Raw genomic sequence first — 10,955 nt, 5'->3', positions numbered from 1 at the left:
CATACACACAACACACTGGAGTCCCACATTCTTCTGACAGTCCAAAAAAAAGTTAGAGGGATATGTACAAGGAACCTTGGCTCTTCAAAGGCTTTGATGGTCAACTGTGATAAAACACAAAAGTAAGTAAAAGAAGAAGGAGAAAAAAACACTACACACGTACACTTCACCACCTCATCCGAATCCCTGGCTGACAGTAAAAGAAAGACACAGTAGCATCATGTTAACGATCTCACATTCAAGCTTCAGCTAGCGATTTGGATCGGTGCAACAAATCGAGCCCTGATGCGGTCACAGCTTTGAGATTTTGGATCGAATGAGGAAACGAGTCTGTTTGGAAATGATGCAGGCTATGAAATTCCTCAACTGGTGGAGATCCTGGAGGAAATCTAACCCTCAGGTTCCTCCAGATGGCGTGGGAGGCAAGGGGACTGGCGTCCTCGTGTCAGGACGGGGCCGAGGGAAGGGGACAGGCTGCGCACCCCGACCCCGCTCAGAGGGACGAGTGAGGGAGAGAGACTGCGGTAAGTCATACCGCCGCGGAAGCTCAGCTCCTGTGTGGGCAGCAGAGGCTTCAGGATGCTGACAAGGCAAAACGCCGAGCCACTCTTGGGGATGAAGTTCACCTTGTTCCGGTCTGGACACAGGTACGGAGGGATCTCCTGCAGAGGCCTGGGCCTGAACAAACACACAGAACAATTAGCTTATGCAGCGAATCAAATCACACTAAAGCGGTAGAATAATCATATCGTTTCAAAGATTCACAACATGATCATGCAACTGTTCTGGCTAATTTCTTTATCTTGTGTTTGTTAGCCTAGAAATTAGCTCCATCCACAGATACAATGTTTTCACTGTAGTGCAGAGGGCCCTGAAATTAAGCAGCTGTTAATACTGCAATTACTACTGCTATTACTTCTGTTATTATTACTATTACTTTTCCTAGCACTGCTGCTATTATTACTGCTATTACTCTTGTTTCTACAACTAACAGTATTACTACTACAACTACTATTACTCCTATTAAATTTATCCAAAGTGCTTTACACTGTGTCTCATTCACCCATTCACACACCCACTCACACACCATGCAAGGCACTAACTTGCCATCGGGAGCAACTTGGGGTTCAGTGTCTTGCCCAAGGACACTTCGGCATGTGGAGTCACCGCCAACCCTACGATTAGTGGACAACCCGCTCTACCACCTGATCCACAGCCGCCCCTATTAATACTGCTGCTGCTATTACTTCTATTACTATTGCTCCAATTTCTGCTGCTATTACTCCTTTTACTACCACTAGTAGTATTACTACCTCTATTACTCCTATTACTATGACTACTGTTACTACTACTGCTATTATTACTATTACTTTTCCAATCACTATTGCTATTATTACTGCTATTACTCTTGTTTCTACAAGTAACAGTATTACTACAAGGACTATTACCCCTATTACTACTACTGCTGCTATTACTACCTCTATTTTGCTTGTACTTTTCTCATTTTTTAGTCGCTTTGGATAAAAGCGTCTGCTAAGTGAATAAATGTAAATGTACTCCTATTACTACTAGTAGGACTAGTCCCACTACTGCTATTGCTCCTACTAATGATAATGAGTCTTTATTGATCACATATACATGACAGCACAGTGAAATTGTTTTCTTCGCATACCCCAGCATGTCAGGAAGTTGGGGTCAGAGTGCAGGGTCAGCCATGATACGGCACCCCTCAAGCAGAGAGGGTTAAGGGCCTTGCTCAGTGGCAAAACAGTGGCAGCTTGGCAGTGCTGGGGCTTGAACCCCCGACCTTCTGCTCAGTAACCCAGAGCCTTAACCATCAAGCCACCACTGCCCCCACTATTAGTACTATTAGTACTATTAGTACTACTGCTAATATTATTCCCATTATGATGATTACTTTACACTACTACTACTACTATTACTAGTATTTATATGACTATTGTTACTACTGTGAATACTAATATGACTATTACTACTTTACACTACTATTACTACTAATAGTAGTAATGCTACTTATGCTATTACTACGTAAGTATTTTAATAATAGTTATTAATGTACCTTATAGTTAAATGTATCTAGTATTAGGTTTTAAGGATTACTTTCTAGAAAGAAGCATCTGCCAATAGAATAAGATTTAATTAAATAAATGTTTTCTTTACCCAGTGAGGCTGCAGTGTGAAATGTTACTCACTGGTTCTCCTCGAAGACCTTGACTCTTTCACAGCCCTCAGGAGGCTCCCGCTTGAACATGTAGCTGTTGTTGGGTTTGGGAGAGGACGCGTACTTGGGCAGGGGTGAGTACAGCCCCAGATCTACAGACATGGAGGAAAGTTCTTCATTTTCTCACTTTTACAGATATGTATATGTGATACCCTGCTTTCACACCAGCAACAACGTGATGCAAAAAAGAATGAGAGATGACATTCTTCAACCGTGCCATCGTTTCTGTGTGTGTGCGTGTGTGTGCGTGTGTGTGTGTGCGCGCGCGTGTGTGTGCGCGTGTGTGTGTGTGTCACCTCTTTCCCTGCTCTCGTTGAGTGTGTCATCGTTATTTAGGGGACTGTTTCCCATCGCATCGTTCAGGATGCTGAGGTACGACGGGGACACCGAGTCCGCCCGGCTGCTGCTGTTGCTACGGTTACCACCCAGGCTTCTTCCTGAGGGTGTCTGTGTGTCGATGCTGCGTGTGCTGCTGCTGCGTTGAGGGAGGGGCGGGGGCGCACGGTGTCCGTCAGGAACATCCTGCGGCTAACACACACACACACGTTCACTCACTCATCATCATTGCTCTTACTCATTTACATCATCGTAACCAAAGCGTAATCATGTAAACAATGTAACTCAATGTAAAGCATCATCGAGTGTCTGCCAGAAAGCAAGGTGACTCACAATGATGACCTCATCGCGCTCTGGCGTGTCTCGTATGATGATGCGCTCGATCTCCTGGTTGAGGCCCTCAATGCTGTTGCGGAAGCGAGGAGGAGTGGACTTGGAGATGGGGATGGGGATCAGGATAGTTTTAGGCATCTGAGACTGTGCGAAGAGAGAGAAAGACAGACAGATTAATGATTGAAGGATTAAAGAAATGACGGTTGCCAAATTTTCTGTAACAATAGTGCAGCCGGCAAATCGCAGCTTTATATTATTCTAATATGTTATCGTTTCTGTAGTATTGTTGACTGAGTAGGGCTCGAAAGCTCATCAGTCACTCATCAGGCGCTGATGACTTTAGACGTCATGACACATTTTAAACGAGGCTGCTGTCCTCGGAGATGTTGCGCTGAAGGTTTCAGAGGAGATGTGTAAGTAGGACAAATGCTCAGGAAAGTGGGGCGTCAGAAAACTCGACAGATGTTTCACCTAAAAATTGTATTTAGTTTGTTTTTTTTATTTAGTGCTGCCCTGAATACTCTATTTCACATAACAGATGTTTACATATAGTCCACAAGAGAAAATGACATAATTGAATTTACACAAATGAACCAGTTCAAAAGTTTACATACCCGTGATTGTTAAAACTGTGTGCTGTTACCTGGATGATCAACACTTTTTATGTTTTGTGATAGTTGTTGACTCATACACAACTATTACAAAAAGTGCAAACATTCACTAATGCTCAATAAGGCAACAGACTACATAAAGAGCCAGGGGGTGTAAACTTCTGAACAAGGTGATAGGTGTAAATTGTTATTAGTTTGTTTAAAGATCTTCTTTTTCATTTAGTACTGCCCTTCAGAATCTACATAAGATATTTAAATGTTTTCCAGAAGACAAAATAATCATTTTCACCAATCATCCTTTTCAAAAGTTTACACCCCCCTGGTTCTTAATGTATCGTATTGCCTTCTTGAGCATCAGTGAACGTTTGCACCTTATGTAATAGTTGTGTACGAGTCCCTCAGTTGTCCTCAGTGTGAAAAGATGAACCTCAACATCATATAGCCACTGTTGGAAAGGGCTCAAATATGAAGAAGATACTGGAAAAGTAAAGAATGTGTAGGACCTGGAGGATATTTCTGAAGAACAGTGGGCAGTTTAACTGCTCAGGACAAACAAGGGACTCATGAATAAGTATCACAAAACATAAACACAGTCGTGGATCACCAGGTAACGACACACAGTATTAAGAATCAAGTGTGTGTAAACTTTTGAACTGGATCATTTGAGTAAATTCAGTTATTATTGTGTCTTGTGGACTATATGTAAACATCTGTTATGTTAAATAGCTTATTCAGGGCAGCACTAAATAAAAAAAGTGTATGCAATTTTTATCATCTTTTTAGTTTTTAAATTATTAAATTGAAATTAAACTTAAATTAGTAACATTCTACAGATTCTGCAAGGCGTATGTAATCTTATGACCTCAACTATACATCAGCCAGATAGATTATAATAGTCAGGTCATTATTGGGGGTACTCACAATCACACAATCACACACACACACTCACACTCACACTCACCTGTGATTGGATAATAGCATGGTTGCCATTGAAGGGAGATTTGCGCTCCTTATCGCGTCGATGGCGACTGCTGCGTTTGCTGCGCTGCAGCTGCTGCCGCAATTTTGCTATCTAGGAGCGGCAAAAAAAAAAAAAAGATAAAAAGATACGATGAAATGCATAAAATAAAAAAGAGCAGCAGAAAATTGGAGTTGAAATATCTTTGGATAAAATTATTATTTATTTGTCAAAGACAACATTGTTTTTCTTGTTAAACCTTTTGCTGATTTCAAACCATGAACATTATATACGGTATTATATACAGGGTGTCCAGAACCAATTGGAGGTAAACTACATATACATGTTGTTTTGTATTTATCTATTTATTTATTTACTTATACTTATTTTCATATTTATTTTTGTCTTTCCAGGTGAAAAATGGCATTAACATTGGATGAAAGGGTAGAGATGGTGCTTCTTGGTATTTTTTTGTTTTTTTTTCGGGCACCCTGTATATCATCATCTCCATCCATCATGCAATAAAATAAAGCATTTCTGTTCAAATTCCCTCTGTGTTTATCCATAACATTATTCAGAGGCAAAATAAAAGGTAATCCACAATTAATTCACATGTTCTTCTTTTAGCCATGTAATGTAAGTAGTGTGTTCATATACTGTATTAATTGTAATTGGAGTTTTGATAGTGTATTAACACAGTACTTACACAATATGACAGCCCTTTGATAATATATAGCATGGCAATGTTTGAAAAATAGATATTTAATTAAATAAAAACTGCATGCATGCATAATAATGCATGAAAATATAAAAGTGTGACTGCGGCGATTAATGCAGAATCGTTCAGAAGAGAATCTTGATGCCTGGAGGAATCGATTTTGGCTTTACCTCCTTTAGCTGATCGGTGCTGCCGCAGGATGCCGATCGCTTGTGGGAGCCCCTCCTGCGCTCATCTACCCAGGCCCTGGGGGTCTACAGGTGAGAGATGGTGAACAATACATAGGAATTAACATCACATATACATACATACATACATACATATATATATATATATATATATATATATATATATATATATATATATATATATATATATATATATAATATAAAAACATGAACTGTTTCTCTGTGAGCTTGAATTAATGACATGAACATATAAACAGTGTCATAAACATTACAGCCTACCTGGGTGGCTTTGTCCCTCATCGAGAGGGCGGAGTGGGCGGAGCTGCCAGTTCCCTGATCGGTCAGGTGAGTCCAGATGGGGGGTGTGGCCTTTCTTTCAGCTAGACTCAGGACTGTGAAAATGGGGTGTGGCTAAAGTACAGAGAAAGAGAGAGTGTTAAACCACAGCGCTGTGGAATTCTGGATTCTGATTGTTCACTAATACTAATAATACTAATACAGTGGCCCCAAAAAATATATGGACACTTAAACGACGTTTACAAATTAACACCCAGAGTGTTAACACATTCAGAGTTCATTTGTGTCCCACTGGACATATATATAAACACTGTAGGGTGTTAATTCAGCACTGGGGATTCTAATGTTTTCTTTGTATGAATTTCACTGCATTAGAAAACAACACATCAAGTGGCATTTATTTTAAGTAAAGATACCCCGAGCACACTTTTCAAGCAAACCATTTCTGCCCCAAAAAAATAGATTATGTTTAAAAATATGAAAATAATAGACATACTGTATTTGGACACTTAAGATTATTCTGGTTGTTTATTCTTGTTGATCTGAGCTCATTTATAGTACAGCAGACCCTCCACATAAACAGACTGGAAAATGTCTGTAATCATTGTTATGATGAATGCTTTTTGTAAAGAGACGTTTAACATTTATGGAAGGGGTCTCCAGTGTCAGCGCTTTGTAACAGTCAAAGGTAAAGCTGTAACTTTAAGTTTTCTGACATATTCAGGACAGAGGAGTTTACACTTTTGCTTTTGTGGTTTCTCGGTAGCATGACAAGCTGCACTTTGTTTTTGTTGTATTAACTTCAAGAGAGTAAAAAGACAGGATGGTGAGGAAACGACTGTTTACAGCTGATAAACCCCTCTGGTGTGAGACACTTTATTTATTTCTGCTAAGTCTTTATTGTAATCTCAGCTGAATATATCACTATAATCATCTTTTTATAGCAACGATAATAATAACACCAGTAAGTTGTTGAGTTCTTTCTCTTGCCAGAAAGAAAAAAAATTGTTAAAGTTATGTACTCCAGTTTCCTCCCTCAGTTCAAAGACATGCATTCTAAAAAATACTGGGTTATTTTCTTCTACCCAAAAAGTTGTGTCGAGCCTTTTGGGATGTTTAATTGGGTTATTTTCTCAGTTTTGGGTAGTTTTGTGTACCCCAATCCCTGTTTTAGTGGCTGGATCATTTTCACTGAAAGTTGAGTCAATGCACCCCTCCCCCACCCCGACACATTAGCCCAGTTCCTTGGGACAAAACAACTCAGCGCATACTGTTTGAATTCGCCGCAGGTGGAGGTGGCGGTTTTCACACGGACAGACCGTTAGATTTATTTGGAGAAACACAAACAGAAAGTATGTGTTAATATCCTGCACACTATTTCAACAAATGATGTATTCAATTATCCAATAAATGGGTTTTTAAAAAAAAAGAAGAAAAAATATCACACGAGTGACCAACACAACATGTGTTAAATTACTGTCCAGTCACGTTGCGGACTGCGCTGCCGATGTCATCATCCAACTCTGAACTCCCCTCAAAGTTAATGTTTGTTGCTATGACCTTTTGAATGTGACCGCGGAGTCGGAGTCCTGTGGCCCTTAACCACCGTTAAGTTAGCGTTCATTGCTATTTAGCATTAATGCTGCTGAAAATGCCTGGCCGAGTTTGTGATATTTAGGCAGGGAGCTCTCGAAAATGTATTCATTGGAAAACAGTAAATCAGCAAGTGATAATTAACTTTACCTATCGCAACGGCTTCAACGGTGAATATCATGTACTGCTTCCTTTGTGTTGGCGTTACACTACTAGTATCATGTGTTTAGGTTCACTGTGAAATATGGACTGAGGTTATAATTCTCTGGGTCTACATCTATTCTGAGGCTCAGAGTTAAGGTTAACTAGCTGGATGCTTTCACCAGTAGGGATGAGTGATGCTAACCTAGATGCTCAACTGAGCTGATAACATTACTTTAGCCTACAGCTCGCCGTAATGTTAGACATTCCCTTTACCTTTTTGAAAGTTAATGATAACGTAGCATTACAGCTATTCACCATGATGTAATACAGAGAGTGGGTTAACATTAACTACGTTTAGCAAGTGTTTTGGACAAGGCAAGCTGTAGTAATTAGCATTAGGAGGATGAGTTAGGTGTTTCTTCATGTATTCAGTGAAGGTTAATGCTGTTTAACAGGTGCAGACAGTCAGTGGCTAAAGGAACTTAGCTAGCTCAGTAATGTCGAGGCCAAGTTCTTCACAAAAGTTAACGTGACAAAAAGAGAGGATGAGGTTTACAGTAGGTTGTAATGCATTCCACTATCTCTGTAATGTTGGATGACTTGATTAGGTTGTGCAAAAAAATTGGCCGTGTGGTGCTAAAGGCTGGAAAATAAATATTCTCAAGTTAGCTAGATTTTCCTGGTGAGTCTACAGTGCCATTTTGTTCATTAGAAGAGTGGAGGTCACATTTCCAAAATTACACAATTTGGGATTTTATAACGTAATTTCTCAGTTAAAGCCCAAAGGCATTTGTCCATATTTTGAAGCTAACAATTAACCAACACTCTTTTTGCTCTTTTACAGATTTTCAAATGGAAGGGAGTGGGACTCCTGTCTTCCCAGATGGCAGGGGGATTTCTAAGAAGACGCATCAACTCCAATTCTTACATCTGTCAAATTTTTTAATTATTTTAATAAATGTCACCTGAATTTCATATGAAATCAGAATGAAAATAAATTGCATTTTAGGATAACTGTTGGGAAAAACATAGAAACAAAAGATCTGGGTTATTTTTATGTTATTTTTTAACACATCTTTATGTGGTAATGTACTAACACACTGATAGTGTTAATTGCGACACAAAATGTGTTGTCCTGAACTAGACACGCAGGTGTGTTAAAAATTAACACATGATTGAGTGAAGGTTCTTATCAATATATTTATTCATAAAACCATTAGTGTACACTAGAAAAAGCAAAAATGTGCGATAACAGTCCAGTTTACATGACATTAAATGTACCGATGTCTTCGTTAGCTTTGGCTTACTTGTTTGTAATGCCCACTGGATCATAAGTTGGTTATTCAGTTGTTGTTTTTTTGGATGTTTTAAACGTCTCCTTTTGATAAAAATTTGACATTTCCATCTTAAATATATGACTTATTTGAGTAATTTACTTCAAAGTCTATATATACTGTAAGCACCACTTTAGCAGCTCTAGCAATACATTTCTGAACACTTTCCTGTGTATAAATAAAGGAGATACCATGTTGACATATTTGATTATAATGTGGTATATTTGACATTTTCAAATGAAAATATAAACCCATTTATGAAATAAAATGAAACCATCCTTTGGGTTGAAAAACAACCGATTTGCTGGGTTAAAATGAACAACTCAACTTGATGGGTTAGTTTAACCCAAAATGTGTTCTGTCTTATAAATATAAGGTAAATACCCAGCCATTGGGCTAAAAATAACCCAATTTGGGTTGTTTTTTAACCCAATGTTTTTTACAGTGTGTGCTTTTAAATGAAAGATCAGCATTTCCAAATTGTCCATAGTGTGTGAATGTATGTGCGATTGTGCCCTGCAATGGGTTGGCACCCCTTCCAGGGGTGGCCTTGTGCTTGGGATAGGCTCCAGGATATGCGGTATGGAAAATGGATTGGTAGGATCTGAGTTTGGCAAAGTGTTCAAATGCCGCCAAAATTTGGACGACTAATTTCATCAAATGTGACTCGGTGTGTCATTAATTGTCCTGCAGTGATGTCTTAATGGTAAACCTTTTAATATCTTATATGGTGTTGCCTCACATGTAAAATAATAATAATAATAATAATAATAATAATAATAATAATAAATAGATTTTTATAGCTGGTTATATGAAGGGCAAATAACATCAATAACAGAAACTTGATGATGATGATGATTAGCCTATATCCAGAAGGGATAATAAAACTCCTGCCATCAGCAGCAACTGTGACACTATTTTGAGCAAAATCGCGGATTTATACACCAGCTTTACTGCCTGTAAACATGAATAACGCAGGAGTACGGGGGGAAACAGATTACAAGACTACCGACTTAAATACTGAAAATACGAAAATACTTACTTTTGTTGCTTACTTTCGTGGCATCAACAACCAGTACACTATTAGAGTAATATATAAACGAACTGAAACCAACTAGAAAACTGAATGTTACAGTTGAGAAAAACAACGCACCCCTGTCAGAGGCGTTAATGGTTCAGTCCGCTGCCGCACACGGATGCTGCAGCTCCTTATAATAAATTCGTATTATGGTCGTCTATAGGCTATAGGAATAAAAAGCGCTAATAATGAAACGCAAAGGATGGAAAATGAGGTTGTAGAGTGTTGTGAGCAGTGTGTAAAGAATATAAGCATGTAAATAAATGAATTTTAGTGTAGCGTGAAGAGAGATATTTGCATCGGTGACATCTCTGCAGCACGAGCCGCCATATGCATGAAAAAAATAACACACACACACACATACACACACACACACACACTAAAAACAAGCGCAAATGAAATACATAAAAACAAGCGCAAATGAAATGCATCATCCCCAAATCATGGAATACAGATAAAAATATATATATTAAGTGACAATAATATCCGAAATAACAACAATGATAGATTTGTTATAGGCTAGCAGAATAAATAATGAAGAAGGATAATGAAGGATTATAGCTAATAAAGGATTAGATCTTACCTTTTACAGATGCGGCGGAAATGTTCATGGCGCTGTGAAGACATAGGCTAAAAACAGCGCAATGCTGAAAGGAAGACAGGATGCAGCTAACGGAGATCGCTAATATGTAGAGGGATTAATCGGTCGTAAGCAGCTGCTGGGAGAAAAACAGGGAGGAGGAGGAGGATGAGGAGGAGGAGGAGGATGTGAGCGGGTTGCTATGGGCGTCGCCGCGCTGCTGATGCGCATTAAAGTGACGCGGATGCGCTGTGCGGTGTTGTGTTGTTTTGGGATGTGTTGTGTTGCCAGATTGGACAGATTGTATACTGTCTGTGCTATTTTTTTTTTTTTTTTTTTTTTTTTTTTTTAAAGCTGTAGAGTGGGGAACAAAATTGTGATGTTGTCCAAATAAGTGAAGCACAATCCTACTGGTTTTGTGATCAGTTCAACTTAACGTCACTGTTAAATATACTTGATGTTTGGGGTTGGGGGTTTGAATCCCGCCTCTGTCCTGCATGCGCAGAGTTTGCATGTGCCTTGGGGATTTTCCTCCTGGTATTC

General features: G+C 39.0%; 1 protein-coding gene across 1 annotated transcript; it reads right to left on the bottom strand.

The window, feature by feature from the left end:
* Positions 1 to 224: 224 nt before the first annotated feature.
* fam117ba (family with sequence similarity 117 member Ba) lies at positions 225 to 10,504 on the bottom strand. The gene is made up of 8 exons (XM_053637982.1): positions 10,416 to 10,504; positions 5,666 to 5,797; positions 5,369 to 5,452; positions 4,484 to 4,594; positions 2,912 to 3,055; positions 2,539 to 2,770; positions 2,214 to 2,334; positions 225 to 678 (listed from the first exon to the last, which is right to left on the bottom strand). The coding sequence occupies exons 2-8, from the start codon at positions 5,684 to 5,686 to the stop codon at positions 390 to 392; spliced, it is 1,002 nt and encodes a 333-aa protein (XP_053493957.1). The 5' UTR covers positions 5,687 to 5,797; positions 10,416 to 10,504; the 3' UTR covers positions 225 to 389.
* Positions 10,505 to 10,955: the final 451 nt, after the last annotated feature.

Source organism: Ictalurus furcatus, chromosome 12, assembly GCF_023375685.1.
Source record: "Ictalurus furcatus strain D&B chromosome 12, Billie_1.0, whole genome shotgun sequence".
NCBI lineage: Eukaryota > Metazoa > Chordata > Actinopteri > Siluriformes > Ictaluridae > Ictalurus > Ictalurus furcatus.
This window is presented reverse-complemented; position numbering and strand designations above follow the sequence as displayed.

What these genes read in the sequence shown, in the direction of transcription:
- fam117ba (XM_053637982.1), bottom strand. Translation starts at nt 5,686, where the DNA reads ATGAGGGACAAAGCCACCCAG. An exon ending in ATGCTATTATCCAATCACAG is followed by an intron (nt 3,056 to 4,483) that starts GTGAGTGTGAGT and finishes CTCTTCGCACAG; the next exon opens with TCTCAGATGCCTAAAACTAT. An exon ending in AGCGCGATGAGGTCATCATT is followed by an intron (nt 2,771 to 2,911) that starts GTGAGTCACCTT and finishes TGTGTGTGTTAG; the next exon opens with CCGCAGGATGTTCCTGACGG.